The 20,775-nt window shown below is 39.2% G+C and overlaps 1 protein-coding gene across 6 annotated transcripts in view; it reads left to right on the top strand.

Annotated features, from left to right (window-relative positions):
* Window positions 1–20,775, top strand: part of Il1rap (interleukin 1 receptor accessory protein) — a 139,159-nt gene that overhangs the window by 76,234 nt on the left and 42,150 nt on the right. For all 6 annotated transcript variants that reach the window (XR_015736680.1, XR_015736681.1, XM_087901787.1 and 3 more), the window contains 2 exons: window positions 11,121–11,406; window positions 14,443–14,629. Coding sequence is in view for 4 of the 6 variants with exons in the window: in XM_087901787.1 (XP_087757913.1) it covers window positions 11,121–11,406; window positions 14,443–14,629 (473 nt within the window). In the remaining 2 variants the exon portion in view is untranslated. The remainder of the gene's footprint in view (window positions 1–11,120; window positions 11,407–14,442; window positions 14,630–20,775) is intronic.

The following is a 20,775-nucleotide window of genomic DNA, read 5'->3' as shown; positions in this document are numbered from 1 at the left end:
CTGAGGTGCTGAATGACTGTAAAAAAAAAAAAAAAAAAAACCTCTTTCCTGGACACAGCAGGACATTTGTACATGAACTCTTAATATTTTTGACTATGTGCGCAAGATCTGAGTAAGCTCAAAGCAGAGAAAATTCTAACATGGGAGTGAGGGGGAGGTGGGCAAAAAGTCTTACTTGAGAAGCTATTGGCAACAAACTCTATTTTGCTTTTATTTTTGTTTTTGTTTTTATTTTCCAAGACAGGGTTTCTCTGTATAGCTTGGAGCCTTTCCTGGTACTCCCTCTGAAAAGCAGGCTGTACTTAAACTCAAAGAGATCTACCTACCTCAGCCTCCCAAGTGCTGGGATTAAAGGCGTGCACCACCACCGCTGGGCCAACAACACATGCAATTTTTAAACGTATCTTCCGTTCTTGGTTTATTTATGTTAGGAAACAAAACTTCTCTCCGCATCAGTCATGATAGTCATTGGTTTTCGTGATAAATCTCAGTGTCTTAACAGAAATGTATCTATTTTTCTCATGTCAAAGCTCCATGAAAGCAAGGTCACATTTTTGGAAAAGCTCTGCTCCAAGTGGTAGGGATACAGGGTCCCATCATGGGATGCTGCATCATTCGGTCATTACAGAAAACCACAGTCAGCATACAGAAAACAAGGCGACCGTCCGGTGCCCAGCCCCATTCATACATCTACAGTACAACACCTGCACTCAAGGCTCAGGTCACAATGTGAAGTGGGGGCGGGGGCGTGCAGAAAGACTGAGAACCAGAGGACCCAGCAATCTCCTGTGAAATTGTCTTCTGGAAATGTCAGAAAAGCTACACCCATGAAGGTTCAGCAGCATGGCTGCCTCAACCAGACCTAAACGAGTACAGTACCAATAGGCAGGCTAATATTGGAGATGGAAATCTCACGGAGGCCACCCATATACAAAGACATAGATGATCGGCAACTAAGAGTTTGGGAAATGGGAGAAATATTTCTCCTCAGGAATGAGCCCCGTAGTTGCTTATCCAATACCAGGTGATCAGCTCTGAAATCATCCATGGTGAAATAATTCTAGACAGACTGAGCAGGTTGTATTTATGTTTTATAGACATATGTGTGGGGTTGTGTATGCATCCATCTGTATACACACCACAATAATAGTTAAAGAAAAGGAAGCCATGATTATGAAAGGAAGCAAAGAGAACACATGGGGTTAGGGATGAAAGGAGAAGTAAGAATATAATGGTGTAATTATATTTAAATTAAAAATTAAAATGAAGAAAATTTGCTGGGGTTTTGTTTGTTTGTTTGCTTCGTTGTCATTGTTTTTCTGTTCTATAAAACCCCCATGTAAGGATAGAGAAAACTTCGAAGATTATGGATGGGGTTACAAGCCCATCACTTGTAAACACTTGTAAACAGTACACATGGCCACCTCACCACTGGAAACATAATTACACAACTCTTAATATGGCATGCATGCCTGAATAGTTTTAATACGATCAGCACCACTCATTATTATGAAATAGGTCACAAGAGTAAAGACACACCTTGGCCTTACCCAGGGCAGCAATGCTCACTCACTGGAGTCTCCTGTGCTGCCTCCCAGCTTGTGCATTTCCACCTCCTCTTCTAAATAAACTTTCAGTTGCTGTCTATAATTTTTTTTATCCTTGAAATATGCAACATGAATAGAGAGTGACCTAACCATCCTCTCAGATGTCCCCTAAATCAAAATGATAATTCTCACCTGAGAGTCTTGTCTTTACCATCATCTACTTGTGATAAAAGCAGATGGAGCTGCCTTTGGGAGCAAAACAGTAAAGAGTGTCTTTAGGAAGCATAAGCCAGTGATGCCTAAGATCATTCGTACACCAGGCATAGCACAGGGAAGTCCGAACCTCCATCAGCTGTTCAAACCTTCTGTCTCTGTGTCTTTTAAGGTATGCACTTTATAACTGAGAAGTGAACTGACTGTCATATGTGTTCGTAGTAGCATGATTTTTGTAATCAAAAAAGTGAAGAAATATTCTAAAAGAAAGGATGTGGCTCTAAGTTCATTTGACACTGGGAAAAGCTTTGTCAGTTGAATTAGGTGACATAATCTTTCCCTCCCTCGCATCTCCCTTCCCTCTTTTCCTTTTTCCCTCCCTTCCTTCCTTCTTCCTTCTCTACCTCCCTTCCTTTCTCTTTCTTTTCTTTTTCTAATGTTCTCAATTATATGGATTTGTTAAGTCAGTCATTGTAAAACATTATGACATTCCTTTCCCTACCAGCTGTCCTCCTCAAAGACACTTTCAAATTTTTTACTTATTTCTTTGGCCATGTCCCTTTTGTCAATTTGTGTGCTGGATATATTTTTATTCAACCCAATGTGTCATATTTTTATTCTTATTATAATAAATGGACATTTTTTACTTTCTATCTTCCCAGTTTTTATATCTATTCCTCATTATCCAATACTATTGCATATTTAATTGAATCAAAAATCAGTTAAATCATAGAACTTTACATTACAATAAACTATTGTTAGGTTTCGTTCCTAATTTCTGAATGCATTAATTGTATTTTTCATGTTCTTACTCTAGTTTGTTATTTCATAACCATTTTCTGACTTATTTTGTTGATTTTCTGTGTCCCTTTTATGGAGTGATAAAGTTGCTGTCGTCTTCCAGATGTTTGGCTATCTCCCCTTACTGTGCTTTCACTTGCCTTTCCTTGAGCTGTTCTTCACTGAGCTCAGTCGCATGGCTGTTATCATGAGACCTTCACAGTCATTCTGTGTATTATTTCTCTGTTTGCTTAAATTGGGGCCCCTGTTCCCGATCCTGTGTTTTCCTTTGTAATTATTTTGTTGCCATTTTCATGACATACACATCCCAGAGGCTCTCTGATAGAGAGCATGGGAAATAACAGGAATAAGTTCTGCGTGTCTGCAAAGATGACCTTAACCCCTGATTGTCCATTAGGCTTAGTGTCAAGATGGGAAATTATTTTTTCGCTCCTTAGCCTATTTTTTGTCTCCGGTCTTTCATTTTGGTTTCTGAGGTTCCTGCAGCCTTTTCCTTTATGACATTAGTTAAGTATGCAATTTTGTCCTTCTTACTTCTTTGTAGTTTGTAGAATCATCTCTTCATTGTAATATTTTCAGAATGCCTTACTGGGTGTGCATCTGTTTTCACTTTCTGGTGGGGTGTAATGGGTTTGTAATGATAGGGGTCTTTTCATCAGAGTGTTCTATATTTCCTTTCTGGAACCTTTGCCTTTGAATTATTTAATTGAAAGTTTTCTTCTCTCTCTTTAATTCCCTTTCTTTTGTGACTTGTATCATGAAATACATTTCGTTGGCGGGCTTCTAATCTCCAGGCCTATTTTCTATATGCTTTACCTTTTAGGAAAACCTCAATTTTAACTTCCAAGAAAACATGCATTATAGTTTTACATTTGCAGTTACACTTGAATTTCAGACTTTCTGAGAATTCCTCAATCACAGGATCCTGTTCTCCTGCAGGAGTGTGGCTATTTCCTCACCTCTCTGAAGATAAGAATTAAAATATCTTTAAAAGTGTTTTTCTTGGATTATCTTAGCTTTCACCAAATCCCTTCACTCTATGTCATTGAGAAGTATATTTTGTGTCAAAATGTTCTGGGATTCTCCCTGAGTTATATAATCAGAGTTAAGCAGTTGATTAGAATTCTGAGTGTGAATCTGAGACCAACTTTGGAACTCTCCTGGGGAGATAGGGCTTCACAGTGAGTTCAAGAGCCTCAAGTTCAAATGGTTGGTCTTTCTCCAAAGAGCTTTTTTTTTCCTGCTTGTGGGTGTATGCAAAAGTCTGAATATCTGAAAGGCATGGTGGTGTCCATGCCTTTAATCCCAGTACCAGGAAGCAGAGGCCTGCAGATCTCTGATCGACATAGCTAGTTCCCAGCTATCAGAGCTCCATAGTAACTACCTTGTCTTTAAAACCTAGTCTGGAAGCCTTTACTTTGGAGCTGTGTGCTGTATACTTCTCAGTGAGAGGAGGACTAGAACTCAGGATGTAACCTTGATTGATAGTTTTCTTCTCATCCTTTCTGTTTTGCTACTCTCCCATATCTTTTGCATTCAGAGTGATTCACTTGCCAGGTTAGAATGTATTGATGGTATTGGTAACAAGAAAATCCCAATCACCATGGCTTAGAAAACCGGCTGCATTACACAGAGGGACCCAACCAAGGGAGTCTCAGTATAAGTGTCCTATTTCACAAGATAAAAGAGCGCTTGATGAACTACAACCTCGCCATTAAAATACCCATCGTGAGTGGCATTTGTGTATTGACCTAAGTAAGTCATACGCCTCTTCTTATTTGAGATGTGTATAATATGTGAGGAGGAGGCCTGGGTATGTGGGGTAAACAGCAATGATGACTCCTTGTGTTGGTGCTGACAGTTTCTGGGTCTTGGCTGCATTCAGGATTGCAGCTTGGTTTGTTCTCCAACATTTCCTTGCTGGCTTAAGATTTGTATTTTGAAATCTGCTAAATTTGTTAGCCTGTGTTCCTTTAATATTGACATAGCCACAAAGTCATTTCTCTTTTCCTTGTTATTACTTTCGATCATGTCTTGGAAAAATATTTTTGTTTTAATGGAGCTTGAGAAAGTAGTGAAATTGGTCTCACGTATTAAAACTGTTAAGTTTCTCCGAAAGCTGTTGTAATTTTCTGTAAAGCAAATGAACTTACTCTGCAGCTTCACAGCACCAATGGAAATATAATTAATGAGTGTGAATACATATTTTATAAAAATAATATACAGTTATCGCAAATGCACGTTGATGTAAACAGCCTTTGAACTTTCCAGTTCTCCGTGCATGTTGAATACTAAAAGCAATGTTAATGAAAAAAGATCTGTAAAATGAACAGCAGGCCGCTTCCCACTGCCCAGCTAGCTTTACCCGAAATAATTACATGGAAACTGTATTCATTTTAAACACTGCTTGGCCCATTAGTTTCAGCTTCTTATTGGCTAACTCTCACATCTTGATTAACCCATTTCTAATAATCTGTGTAGCACCACGTGGTGGTGGCTTACCAGGAAGGATCTTAACCTGCATCCATCTTGGAGAGGAGAGCTATAGCATCTGCCTCGCTGCCTTCTTCCTCCCAGCATTCTGTTCTGTCTTCCCTGCCTACCTATATTCTGACCTATCAGGCCAAGCAGTTTTCTTTATTAACCAATGAGAGTAACACATAGACTGATGACCCTCCTCCATCAAAGATCAAAAGTTACCCACTACTGAGTCCTGGGAAGTACTATGTGTAATTTCCAGGAAGATTACTTGGAAGGCAAATCTTGTCCTTTTTATTTTTCTGAGATAGAAAGATGCAATTCTTGGCTTTTGTCAAAAGGAAAATAGTTGTTGACTTAGTTGTGTCGAAGCTTAGTTACTGCTGCAAAAAAGTCGTTGAACAATCCTAAACTTGAATGACAAGACTTCACTTTAAGTGTGACACCTGTTTCTGGGCTCAAGAGTCTGTAGGCTGCCAGAGGCAATTTCTCTGGGCTGGCTGGTCAATTTGTTTTGGGCTTTTGCCAGATAGCTGTCCTTCTGGACGTGGTCTATGTGTATACAAGTTATTGCTCATTTCAGCTCCCAGTTGAACCGGGTTGATTCTGACAGTGATAAGAGGAAGGCAAAAAAAGTCTTAAGTTTTAAGGTTGTGGGCTCCATTGTATCTGCCAGTGTAGATTTCCATGGTAGTTCAGATTGAAGGGGGTGGAAACAGTGTAGCTTCCCATTGTAGAAGGTGAAAGACACAGAACAGAAAAAGAATACAGACTGTTTTGGAAGATGACAACCTCTAGAATGGTCAAATGATGATTAAAATTAACTTTTCTATTGAGATAGATAAACCAGGCACATCAAAGAAGGTCTTTTAAATGTGTGTAACCTTTAATTTCTTGGGGTAAAAAAAATCCTAAGTGGTGACATATAATTGATGAACTGCCAGCTGCTATGCCACCTTTATTCCTCAGAAGCAGACTTATTCAGACAGGATTTTGGGGCTGGCGAGACGGTCCAGCTCTGCCGGAGGACCTAGCTTCAGTTCCCAGCACCCACATTGTATCACAGAGCTTTCTGTGATTGCAATTCCAGGGAATTCAATGCCCTCTTCTGTCCCCTGAGGGCACCACACATGCATGTGGTGCACATACACACATGCAGGCAAAGCTTTCTTACATATAAAATAAATATAGAATCTTTTTCATAAAATTTTGTATTTAACAATTCTTATAAATTTGTTACACATTATTCAAATGATATATTTCAAAATCCAAATTAATCATTCCAGAAGAAAAGTAGCTTTCACACTTTGAGCAACTTTGTACAGTCAAATATGATAATAAAAATATGGTAAATGCTGTAAATAGTAGCGTTCAATGAATATGAGGATATTACAACTAATACAATTTCAAAAGTACTTTAAAGAGAGAGGGAGGGAGAGAAATGAAGTTGGGTGTGTAATGATGTAGAGGAGGATCTGAGAGGATTTGGGAGGCATTTTGGAGGGACATGAAAATGATCAAAATACACTATATGAAATTCTCAAGGAATGAATAGAAACATTATTTAAAAACAGCTTACTAAAGTAATTGCAGCTTTATTGTCTCTGCATGCTGTATCATTCTATTACTTGTGATTAAATGTGGGATGTATTAAAAATTTAAAAAGGAAAAGTGATCATTTTATTTTTAATGATATTTTACTTAATTGACATTTTAGTGCTTTTTCATGCATTTTCTTATATGCAATATATCTTGACCATTGTCATCCCCTTATTCCTCTCCCCCACTCCTCTGGAATCTCAACATCCACTTTCATGCCTCCTTTTTTCTGACCCAGAGATTCCAATAAAAGTTGCCCAAATGCGCATAGGTGTGGGTCATCTACCAGCAAGTGGGCAACCTACCAGTGGCCACACACTTGAAGAAGACCCCACCACCACCCTTACCAGCCATCAACTGCCAACAGCGCCTTACCTAGGAAAGGAATTCAGGAGCCTTTGTCTAGTCCATGCTGGGTTGCTGACTGACGTGATCTTGGGCATGTCTTGTCTGGGTCACCACTGCTGTTGTACATGAGTAGTGAGGGCAGCAGCCAAGTCATGTCCAGAAGACAGCATTTTGTAACACTCTGTAATAGTTTCAGACTCTTATGTTCTTTCATAACTCTTCTACAGTTATGTTCTGTGGTTGTTGGCTATAAAAATATTGATTGTAGGACTGAGCACTCAATTGTCACAATTCTCAGCACCTTGACCATTTAGGAACCTAAACTGACTGCTGCCCACTGTGGGAAAAAAAGGTTTTTCTGACCAGGTTGAAAGCAGCACCATATATAGATTTAAATATAAATATTTAGAAAACACATGGAGAACATGTATATTTTACAAAACAACAATAGTAAGTCATTTCTTACCACGACATGACCTTCCCACTCACGGGATTTTGACCAAGTAGATTTGCAGTAGAGGGCATGAGTTCTTTGCTGTGGACAGACCTAAAATCTAATCAGACAACACTTGGTTACCCCATAACAGGCATACCATTATTTCACGAATGGCTATATCTTATGTGGCAGATCAGTGTTCTATCAGGCATAGTCTACCACTGAATAAGCCCATTGATGATTTTTTTTTCCTCCAGTGGCTTGCAAAACACATTTTAACACTGTGAGAGCTAGCCAGCATAGAGGAAGTTTCCTAGTCAGTTCCAGCTTGATTTGTGAGTTTCGGAACCAAACTGTGGTATGTTACACAAGAGGGTCATATTATCTAGTTACAGTGGGCAACCAAGAACAATTAACAATGATGATGATGATGATGATGATGATGGTGATGATGATGAAAATAACAATCTAAGTTGTTTAGGGTGTGTCTGGGGCCTTCCTAACCAATAACTTGTAGGGAGATATCCCACACTATGCACTGACATTTAATAACATATTTCTTCTGGAGGAAGCATTATTCACCCATGCAGAGGACCTCTGTTCACACTCCTTCTGCTTTTATTATTGCTGTTAAATCATATTTTTCCTTAGCTGACAAAATACTGGATGTCCAGAAAGCTTTTTCACTAACCCACATCTGACCTACTCTTTTCCCCCAGCCCTCGGCTCCCATCTTTGCTAAGACCTTACACTCTCAGTACTCATCCCCTGCTTTACCATCCCTCCCCACCACCTCTTCACTGTCTGCATCTCGCAGATGAGTTGTAGCTTGCAGAGCTCTCCAAACACCTCAAACTTAACACCAATCTACAAAATTTAAATCAGATTCACTTAGGAGTGAGAGCATGTGGAGCGTCTTTCTGGATTACTCCATTTAATACAGTATTTCCCAGTGCCATCCATTTTCTTGCCAAGTTCAATTTTTCTTTATAGCTGAATACAATTCCAGTGTGTATGCAGATCACATTTTACTCATCTTTTCATCAGTTACTGGATATCTAGGCTGATTCTATTTCCTATATTGTATGAATAGATCATCAATGAATCTGGATGAGTAAGTATCTAATATGATACAGAATCCTTTGGGGTTAAGTCCAAGGGTGGTATAGATGAGTCATGTAGTATTCCTATTTGTGGTTGTTTTAGAATCATTCATACTAATTTTCTCAGTGAGTGCACCAACTTCCCCTTACACCAATAGTACATAAGGGCTACCCTTTTCCCACATCCTCACCAGCATTTGCTGCCAATTGCTTTTTGGATGACAGTAATTCTAACTTGGTGAGACAGGATCTTAAAGTCGTTTAAATATTCTTGATGATGCAAATCATCTTTTGAAAGTGTTTATTAGCCATTTGTATTTCTTATTTAGAGAACTCCTTTTATCAGTTTCTATGTAGACCAGGCAGTCCTCAAACTCAAAGTGATCTTACTACATCTTTCTTTTGAATGCCTTGGTTTTCTTAACTAGCCCTTTATGATGTTCATTGAAGGGGTCTGTGTAGTCATTTTTCAATTGCTGTGGCAAAGCACTAAAAGCAACACAACTTATAAAAGAAAGCATTTACTTGGGGTTGTGGTTTTGAAGGGTTAGCTTTCATCATGGCAGAGCAAAGCCATGGCAGCAGGAACAACTCAGAGATCCCAACTTGGTCCACAAATAAGCAGTAGAGAGAACACTGGACATGACAGGAGTCTCCTGAATTCTCAAAGCTTCCTCTAGTGACACCCCTCCCCTTACAAGGCCACATTTGCTAATCCTCCCCAAATAGTTACAGCAGCTGGGGACCAAGTATTCAAGCATATGAACCTATGGGAACCATTTTTGTAAACTGTGGCTGCTCTTTGGTTTCCCATCTGCCCCGACCCAAATCATCCCACATCATCTTAGATGATAGAGTATTTTCTTTAATTTGCAAAATGTAAATGGACTAAATATTGCAACTATAATTCTTGATTAATAACTGTTCTGCATATGTAATTTTACTATGTTAAAGTTAAAACCTTCCTTTTTAATTAGACAGAAAAGGGGAAATGATGTGGGATATTCTTCTGTATATATGTTGCTTTTATTGGCTAATGAATAAAGCTGTTTTGGCCCATGACTTAGCAGAGTAAAGCCAGGTGGGAAATCAGAGCAGAGATAGAGGTAGAAAGAGAGAGTAGGTGGAGTCAGAGATGTGCCATATAGCCAACGAAGGAGAAAGACACCAGAACCTTACCAGTAGGCCATAGCCTCATGGTGATACACAGATTAATAGAAATGCATTAATCTAAGATGTAAGAACTAGCTAAGAATACACCTAAAACTAACATCACTGGCCAAGTAATATAGTAGTTAATATAGTGTGTTAATATTCTGTGTGATTATTTGGGCCAGGCATCCAGGAAACAAATGAACAGTCTCCTTTTACATACTCTCATTTAAACCACTACAAAGTCTTTCATATCCTTGGTTGCCATTTTATTTTAAAATACCATTACCTATATGATAAGCAAAAATCTGCTTTCCATTTATTATAAATATCATAGAAAGTTGTAGGTGCAATTTAGAATGTAAGGAAGCTTATACTGAGTTTAAATATTGTATGCATCTTACATTTAGTATACCATATGTTTTGTATACATCATATCATACATGCATATATGATATATATTTATGCACTTATATAAAATATTATATATGTATTTATGTATGACTATTGGGAGTCCAAGGAATAAATAAAACTTTTGTCTAGTGGTTTGGTTGGTTTTCACAGGACCCTTATCATCTGTGGAATACTTTATGTATTCTTATGGTGCCTTCTGTCTGTACTGTAACATTCTGATGTCACTCTCAGGAACAAAAGTAATTATTATGTCTTTTTTTTCCCTGAATACACCAGTGGTTGCTTTTCATCATAAAATAAGTTATAAAAACCATTACCTTTTTTTTTTCAATCACTGAAACATGAGCAAACATTTTCCCCCCTCAGTTTGTAGTCCTGTTTGCACAGTGTGGTCATCCCTTCACATGAAAGGGATATCCCATGATGTGCAGCACAACTATAAGGCCCACTGAATTTTAAATATTTACTACACAAATGTAGATGGTATTAAAAATAAACCAATATATTGGTTTTATTGAATTTATCAATTAACAAAATATAATAGTATTTCCTTTTGCCTCCTTAATGTGGCAAATTGGTATCTTCTATTGACTTTGTGTCTTGCATTATATTTCTGCTGAACAGTACAGCTGTCCCCAAAAGCAGGAGACCTGGGAAGAGTTAGGAGTCTTCTTTCCATGTAGAACAGAGTTGTCTTTTTAGCTATGTTTTCATCATCAACACCGTTATGTCCCTGTGGCTTAATCAATCCATCTCTTCTCTTAAAGACATTCCTTGAAGGATTCTACAGTACCAAGACACAGGTAGCTGTCAACAAAAGATACAGCCCAAAATGATAAAGAAGTAATGATAAAGAGAAGTAATTCTATCTATTGGCTAGTGTTTATTAGGTATGTTTATCAGAGGGAAGTTATTGGAGATGTCTGGAGAAAGAGGCCCCTAGAAAAGACCGGACAGTATCAAGGAGACAACATTCTGGGGTCTTTATTGGGAAATGACTCGCCTACCCTTTCTTTTTGCTTTTTCCAGAACGCTGTGATGACTGGGGACTAGATACAATGAGACAAATCCAAGTGTTTGAAGACGAGCCAGCCCGCATCAAATGTCCCCTCTTTGAACACTTCTTGAAATACAACTATAGCACTGCCCATTCCTCTGGACTTACCCTGATCTGGTACTGGACCAGGCAAGATCGGGACCTGGAGGAGCCCATTAACTTCCGCCTCCCAGAGAATCGCATCAGTAAGGAGAAAGATGTGCTCTGGTTCCGGCCCACCCTACTCAATGACACAGGCAATTACACCTGCATGTTGAGGTAGGCTGCTTCTAGGCGGTGATTTTCCCTTGTCCTTAAAGTCCCTAGAGTTTTATTTAAATCACGAGTATGCCGTGACAACTGGGCAGGGGAAGGACACATTATATGGGTTATGCTTTTCCTCAGTGATATGGGAGGTGAGCAAAGAGGTTCTGTCTCTGAGACTATTCTTCACGGGTGGCTTCTTATACACAGCAATGTTGTCAGAATCTGGGGTTGAGTTTATTGGCTTTTTTCCATGGCCCTGGATCCTGCCTACATGGTTACCTTGCCTGGAGGCATCGTTTCCCTGGAAAATGAACAATGAAGAGCCAATTCATATCTGTTATGCTTGGCTTTTTCTTGAAGTACCTGGCAAAGACACCACACTCTGGGTATGTTTGTAGAAGGAAGACCGTTTGGGATGTATCGAATATATTTAGCACAGTGCTTTTCAAATTTCAACCAAAATTCTCTTCAGAAGCAAGTGAATACCATGCCATTGGGAATCCAAAAATACGACTTAAAGCAAGCAACCAAAGTTTATCCAATCCGTCTTTGTTCTCGAAACAGCTATGTGCCTTTTATTGTTACTGCTTCAAGATGCCCATTTTCTTCTCTGCACATCAATGCCAATGTTTGTTTTTTAATATTCAAATCCCTTCAAAAATAATCACCAAAGTTAGGCTTAGCTCTCACAGTTCATTTTGCTACCAAGTTGCAATGTGCTTTCTAAAGTCATATATAGGACATGTCTCTCACTTAATTTAGCACAATTTTCTACTATTTATTAGCAATATATAATATTGTTGGTATCAACAATATATGATATTGTTGATATCAGTTTTGGAGACTGAAAGTCTGAGCTCATAGTTGGCTGGAGGGTTTCATTTCCAGTGTGCAGCTTACAGATTCTGATCTTCTCTCCCGCTCTTCAGCTTCCAGTCTGTGTGTCTTCATCTACACTTATAATCAAGTAGTTGCATTGGATGGCAGTCCATGTACAACCCCATCTGCCTTTACTGTGTCTTGAGAGGCCCAGTTCCATGTGTAATCCAGTTCTGTGGTTCTGAGCTAAATACTTAACGTTTGAATTAATGGGAACTATGAACACAGTTGATCCTCTAATAATTAGTAATCCCATTTCCTTGCTCTCTCATGAGTCTTACCTCTGCTTCACTGAAAGTTAGAACAACGTTTTGATAAATGTATGCTATGTTCTCTGCTCCACCCAAACCTCACCCCCCCAAAAAAATCTTTAAATCACTAGTGTTTGGAGAGTGCTTGTAGCCTGTGATTCCCCTTAAAGATTGTCATTTGATAATGATTCTATTGGAATAAGGTTTAGACTTACACATACACTTCCAGTGAGCATGGAATGTTCCTGTTCTTATTATCTACATGCCAAAATGGTATAAGTGATGTCATTCAAGCAAATTGTATCAAAAAGAGGATTGGATGAGAAACAGAAACGCAAAACCTTTGTTAATGCTTAGCTGGTGACCTGAGGCAAGTTGTTCACAAATCTGGAGCTTTGGCATCCATATCTATACCATGGAAGAGAGGGATACATGTTCAACTTTGACAACTGTTAATCCTTTACCATTTCCTGGGTAACCATTGGTCAGTCCCTGGGGAGGACCCTTTAGCTGCTTCTGCTTGACTTATACCTTTGCTGTGCACCTGGTGCTGCTGATGACCCTGCTGTGCACCTCATGGTGCAGAACCTCTGTTACTCTTCTTCCACTGACTATCTTCGGAGCTCCAACTATGGTGGCCCATTAAACCCTGCTTACGGTATTCAATAGCTTTCCTAGCCCAGGACCAGCTTCTGCTCTAGTTACTTTCCTATTGCTGTGATAAGATGCATGACCAAGGCAACTTATAAAAGAAAGCACTGAAGTTGTGGTTCTTGGTTCCAGAGGGTTATAGTGCATGGCCATTAAGGTGGGAATCATGTCAGTAGGCAGGCATGATAGCGAATCAGTAGCTGAGAAGTCTTTTGTTGATGATAAACCATAAGTTATAGAAAGCTAAATGGGGATGGCATAGGCTTTTGAAACCTCAAAGTTTTTCCCCAGGGACTCACCTCCTCCAAGAAAGTCACACTTCTTAACCCTACTCAAAGAATTTCATCAGCTGGGACCAAGTATTTAAATGTATAAAGCTATGGGGGTCATTCTCATTCAAACTGCCAGAAAGGTTTGGGAATGTTTAAGGCTTTGGAGTTAGATTCAATTTCCTCTATTTTATGTTTGGTTTCTCATGTTCAAATGGTACAGTTGAACTTAAATGTTACTAAGATAATAGATAATGGCTATCACATACTTACATGGTTTTTAAATATCATGTATATAATTGAGGGATATCCAAGGTGTTCGTTGTATAGGAGACCTAGTATAGAAATGTAGGGTGAGGTGTAGTAGAGACGCAGCTTGACGAAGGTGTGGCTCAGGCTGGGCGAACAATACTGCACACTTTCACCCTCACTGCAAGATGCTTTCTGTACCTGTTTCTGCCTTCATCATTGCTGGTAGGTGTGTACAACAATATTGAAAACTATGCCATAGTTTTTTTTATGACCTGTTTAGTTTGTTTTTTCTATGAATTCTCTTATTTTCCTGGCACAGGGGACACTGGGTGGATGTTTTGGATCACATACTGTCTCTATTTCCCCCTTTCAAATCTTGATCTTCTAAAAAAAAGATTCCAAACCTTACTGGTCATAAACTGGAAACTGTTCTGTTTCAAAGGTTGATTGCACCCTTAAACACGCCGTCCTTCCCTTTGCCTTAATAGTAATACTAGTGCCGACGAGAGTATTTGAAATGAACACTTTAAAATACATGTTTGAGGTCATGGATCGAGTATAAATATTTTAGTACATTAGTAGCAGTTGCCTCTGTTTGCTTTTTAGTGCATAGTATTAATTAGTGTGAGAAATATTTCAGCGAGTCACTTAAGAGGCACGTGAATTCACATGTGTAAAGAAGTCCCCGCTATGTGCCATCAAATGCAGACGGGCCTCCGTGCTCTGGGCATGTTTTGTCTTTTCAGGAACACTACATATTGCTGCAAGGTTGCCTTTCCGCTGGAAGTCGTTCAGAAGGACAGCTGCTTCAATTCCCCCATGAGACTCCCGGTGCATAAACTGTACATCGAGCACAGTATTCATAACATCACGTGTCCAAATGTAGATGGTTACTTTCCTCCCAGTGTCAAACCAGCCGTCACTTGGTATAAGGTAAGGAAACTAGAGCATGTAATTTTTTTTTAAATAGCAATAAATACCTGAGTTGAATGGTAACACCGATTCTTTGCTATTCAGATCTTTGATTTCTTCATTAATATCTTTGTACACACTTCTGCCCCTTTCTTATTTTGTTCTGTTTTAGGAGGAGAGGTGTGGTTTTCTTCTCCTCAGCCCACTGTTTCCCACACGTTGTTCTCTGGAGTCCCAGAACTAACTACCTGATTTCTGTTAACTCCCAGGAACACATTTTAAGAAATGCTGCCCGCTTCCTCTCACTGCTTTGGGAGGTCAGATGCTGCTGATTCATGATGTGAATCTCAGCCCCTTGATGAGTCAAGACTGTCATTTTTTATTCATGTGCGTTTTGTGGATTGCCCTCATTTGTGGGCACCATTCGTCTTTGGTGTCCACATCTGAGGATCTGGAAAAATGTTTTATCAACATATGTGAATATTGGAAGGTGGCACGTGTGGCGACACCAGAGTGTAGCCTTTGAATCTCGTGGAGTATCCACTGGCAACAACGTGACGAACACAGTCTACAGCAAAACTCCTTAGGAGCTGAGCAGTGGGAGAAATTTCACTCCCTGAGACAAGTCACAAAAGTCCTCCGGCAAGAAGTTCTGATGAGGCTGGGGCTGTTCTACTGTTGTGCTTCTCAGAAATGCTAGCCAGAGCAAGGAGGAGCTGTTGGACTAGGGAGACATTTGCCTACAATGCCTGATGCCTTGCAGTTTGATGCCCTGCTTACAGGAAAAGAAAAAGGCCAGCAAGATTTGATCAGTATAAAGAAAGAAAGAAAATGGCCTTGCTGGACACAGAGGAAGGGAAGAGTGGGAATATCTCAGGACGGAGGCTGGACCTGGAGGAAGGAAAAAATGTGAACATCTCAGGACTGAGGATAGACATGAAGGAAGGGAAGGATAGAACATTTCAGAACTGAGGCATTTTGAAGAATCTCTGTTCATATGAAGATACAATCATATTCTAAAGCCCAGAAAAGGTTCTTTTTAGATGAAAGTGAGCAATAAAAAATTAAGTCCCATTTATGTTTCAAGAAAAGGGTGCATAAAACAATATTTCTGCGCAAAAAAAGTATATCAGAAAGCTATATTATTAATGACTGTTTAAAAACGGGCCTACATCAGGAAAATGATATTATACATAAATAAATAGGTGCAGAAATAGAATTTAGTTGTCTGAAGCTTACATAAATATTAAAAACTTAATGTGCAGAAATTATTTCACACATGAAACCGAAGAAAGATGGAAAATAGCATTAAATCCAAGCATGTACATATACACACATGCACAAACACACAAACATGCATGTGTACACAGAAATATATACATGCACACACAGACATGTATATAAATAAGTACACATGCACATATACACATACATATGTGTGCACATACACTCATGCACACGTTGCACATACCAAAGTACCTGTGTACATACATATGTGCACATATGTACAAATAGAAGTACACACAACCATATATTCACACACATGCACACATGTATACCCATTCCTATGCTCACACAGTGCACAGAAACTGCTGAAGATTGGTATGAAGTAAAGAGAAAATTTAAAAGTAAAAAGATAACCATAATCGAAGGTGAGAGTGGCAACACAAATATATAATAAAGGAGATTTTTAAGACAGTGAGTGTTACCAGAGAGAAGACGGACATTTCACAATAGTCTCAAGATCATTTCATTGGGAAGCCACGAAACAACAGAAGTATCTCTGACTTACAAAAGTGTTTCAAAATACATGAAGTTCTTAGAAATTGCCAGAACTTGAGGGGGAAATAGACAAATTCACAAGTGCAGTTCAGCAGTTTAAATTGTCTTTCTTGGTCAATTGCTACTGAAATGACTTAGTAGTCAGTTTTTTTTAACTGTACCAGTATTCTGTTAAAAAAAATTTGCAATGCATTTTGTATTTTTTTATGAAATTAATTTATTTTTAAATTGTAAAAGGAATGGCGGGCTGCTTTCCCACCACCCAGATCCCAGCTAGCTTACACCCGAAATAATTACACGGAAACTGTATTCATTTAAACACTGCCTGGCCCATTATCTATAGCATCTTATTGGCTAACTCTCACATCTTGTTTTAACCCATATTTAGTAACCTGTGTAGCACCATGAGGTGGTGGCTTACCGGGAAATATTCAGCATGTCTGACCTGGGGACTTGCTGCATGGTGTCTGCCTCACTGCCTTCTTCCTCCCAGCATTCTGTTCTGTCTACTCCACCTATCTAAGCTGCTGTCCTATCAAAAGCCAAGGCAGTTTCTTTATTAACCAATGAAAGCAACACATAGACAATTAGCCCTCCTCCATCATTAAATGATCTTTTCTCATGCCTTCTGTGGGCCAGAAATGGACAATCTGAAATTTACTAATGGTAAAACATTCAGTGGTTTCAGTCCACCAGAGTATGTAATGAGAATTTTGAAACTTAACTAGTTATATGGGAAATCAATGTGTGATCGTGAAAACTAGGAAACACAGAGAAATAAGAATTATTCTCTTTCTGAAAGTAATAGCATGCCATGGGCTAACATACCAGAGACACAGAGAGCACAGGAAAACCTGGGGCTACTACATCATGAGTCTAAAATCAGCAAAGTGAAAACCAGATATGCATGGTTCTCCTGATATAAAAGGGAAAAGTACCAAATTAAGGAAATATGGAACAATTTTTTTTAAGAAAGAGAATGAACCCACATACCTAACAATGGACCTACACATACATGGGTATCTACTCGGATGAGAAAAGAGTGAAGGAGGTTTGATTGACAAGGATTGTGTGGAAGGCCTGAAATGGTGATTCTCAGTATTCCTGGTATTGCTAGTGTTTACAAAAACAATATACGTTGTAATAACTCAATAGTTAATTCACACAATCATACTGGTTTCTGCATATATTTTGCTGTGTGCTAAAATAAGTACAAATGAAAAAGATATGGAGGGATTGAGTATGGGAGACAAGAGAGAGAATAAGGAAGGGGAGGAGAGTGGGAAGGGAAGTAAGTGAGCAGGAGAGACAGAGAGATTTAAGATACGATAACCATCTGCAATGTATGGGCCAAAGTTGGAGTCTGTTTCACAAAACACAATAGAAAACCGGAATATTCTGAGTGTGGAACACAGATAATAGCAATAAATTGTTACTTTTAAGTGGGACAGTGGGGCCTCAGTTATATTGTAGATGGGGTTTAGTTTAGAGATACGCACGGAAGTATTTACAGATGACAGTATTAATATTAGTATTAGCATTAGCATTAGTATTAGTGAGGTGATATTAACAGATTCACGCCGAAAAGCAAAACCTTACTGTGAGAAGCCTCCTTGTCCACCGGCATGACAGTTTCTCAATTCTATGTGTTCCTATACACATTCTATTTTTCTTTTCATATTCCCCATGCATGGCCTCTGCCTAGGATTCTCTCTCAGAACAAGACAGATTCCACTCCTATCATGGATTGCTCCCCGGGTCATGCCTGTAGACCATTACCTATGTGATGCCCTTTTTAAGGTGACTTTCTACTCCACTCACTGCTGGAGTCTTCTGTTCACATGCGAATACACTGGCTAAAGATAAACAGCTTCCTCATACTAGACACAGAGTGGGGTTTAGCATGATAAATGAGATGTATGCCCAGCTCAGTGAAATCTCAATAGGAACAAACAATTCAACATAGGTACCATGTAGGCATGTGGTACATATGCACACATGCAGGCAAATACTCACTCATGTAAAACAACATTGAATAAATCTTTTTTTAATAAAAAGTGTAATGTTAAGTCATACAAAGTAGTAGAGATAAATTGTTCTGGTTTTCATAAGAAAATTTGATGTCCCGTGAGAGCAGTTGACTCTTGCATATTTCATATCAAATTATTCCAATTTTTGAATTTCCTGTCTTCATGAATGGTGATGCTAATAATCAAGATAAGAGAAATGGAAGATTCTCTGGAGTAAGTTATGAACTCAGAAAATATCATATAAATCCAGAGATGTCTAAGACATCAGGGTAGCAGGTAGATAGACAAGCAGAGAGTGTTTGCTATCTTGTGTCAGCGTCTGAAACTAAACAGTCACACTGTACATAGAGAAATGGACGCATCTCTGTGATAGTTGAAGCATCCAGAAATTGAAATACAGTAAGAAGAGTCACTGGGAGGTAGTGATGCATGCCTTTAATCTCAGCACCCAAGAGGTAGAGGCAGGTTGATCTCTCTGAGTTTGAGGCCAGCCTGGTCTACAAAGCAAATTCCAGGACAGCCAGGGTTGTTACACAGAGAAACTGAAAGGGAGAGAGAGAAAGGGGGGGGGAGAAAAAGTGGGTAAGTCTGTCTCTAGAGAGTCAGCACAGTGATTGAACACACAAAATCTAGATAAGAGATTGAGAAAATAATCACTTCTATGTAACTATTGCTGATGCAGCCTCCTCACAGTTTACAGATGACTCGGTGGGTAAAGCATTTGCTGCATACCGTGGAAACTTGAGTTTGGATCCCCAAAACCCACATAAAGTGTCAGCTGTGGTAAGCACATCTGCAACCACATCAAGACAGGCAGGTTCTGCAGTCTCAGAGATTTACTAGTCTAAGTGAAATGGGGGGCTGTACCTCAAAGCAAACCTGTCTGAACAAGTGAGGAGAGAGTGGCGCACAGACAAGTGCACACTCAGACACATATAGCCTGTGTATATACACACACAAGCATATACACATATATGTACACAATATACATATATATTAACACACACATACATGTCCACACATGAACACAAATAAACCCACATATATGCAAGTACACAAATATACACACATGTGAAAGCACACACACACATACACACACACCCGGTGAAAACTACCTGTTTTAAAGGAGAAGAGACGATGAGAACACAGCCACTCCTTCTATCTTCTGGTTATTTTGAAACTGCTAATGTGAGTTGCATTGTTTTCTTTCTCTTTTTGTTTCTCATTTCTCTGCCTTTGTCTAATTGACTGGTACCTTTGAGCTCAAGAATTCTGCCACCTTGGGGTCAGGACTGAGGTTTTGGGTGGGTGTGTTCTCCAATTTGTTTTGATGACAGTCCTAATATTTCAGTTTTCTACCTTCTGCAGTCATCCTCTGCTATCTACAGCACTTCTTTTTAGTTAAATGGTTCTCTAGAGTAATAGAGATAAAACTTGGAGGCTTAAAATTACATAATTACAATCCATTTCATTTTGCCTTCCTCCTACCACCTGCAAGTTGAAGAATGTTCAGCTTAAAGGAAGAGGAGGAAATGAGTGACTTCCACTTTAATAATGCCGTCTGTAAGCTAAGTACTTTATTACCACTGTCAGTGATCATCAGAACTCTAAACGGTAGACAGCGTCATTAATAGGGTACAGGATGTGTTCCAAATGGCCTGCTGTACTTTATTCTCCCAATACCCTTAGAAAACACAGTGTCCTATTTCCCATGTTTTGTAGTCAGTAACTACATTAGTCAATGATTCTGAGGCTGGGAAAAAAATTCCTCAACTGGGTAACTTTAAGGTTTTAATGGCTCATAGTGTCAGTGATTTGAACTCATTCACCGACTCTACTGCTCTTAGAAGCATGGCAAGGCAGAATCAACATGGCTAAAAAGACAGGACAGAGGGTAGCTGTCTAACATGCCACCCAGATAGTAGAGGGACAGACAGGAAGGGGCAAGGGGAAAAGATAGTCTTAAAATGCAAGTTCCCAGTGACTTACTTCCTTCAACCACAGCCAGCTCCTGAGAAATTCACTAATGGGTAGGTGTATTGATGAAGTTAGAGATCTTGTGAGCCAATCACCTGTCCCCAGCCCATCACCAGGCAACCAAGTTTTACCACATGAGTTTTTTGTAGGATATTTTTATATTAAAACCGTAACAAAAACCTAGGTGAGATGCTGTTGGGAAATGTATCAAATACCACTGGGCTAGAAGCCAAGCTTCAACTGCAGATGTCACGAGGATGTACTTTAGCTTTACATTCTGAATTTATTCAACACTCCAGCTGCAAGTGGACATCCTGGGAATGCAGGCCATTTCTAGGTGTTTCTAAAGCTTTTCCTGCCTAAGACTGCTACAGAGAG

This window comes from Myodes glareolus, chromosome 2 (genome assembly GCF_982192425.1).
Source record: "Myodes glareolus chromosome 2, mMyoGla1.1, whole genome shotgun sequence".
Classification (NCBI taxonomy): Eukaryota; Metazoa; Chordata; class Mammalia; order Rodentia; family Cricetidae; genus Myodes; species Myodes glareolus.
Note: the sequence above shows the minus strand (reverse complement) of the source record. Positions and strands in the feature narration are given on the sequence as shown.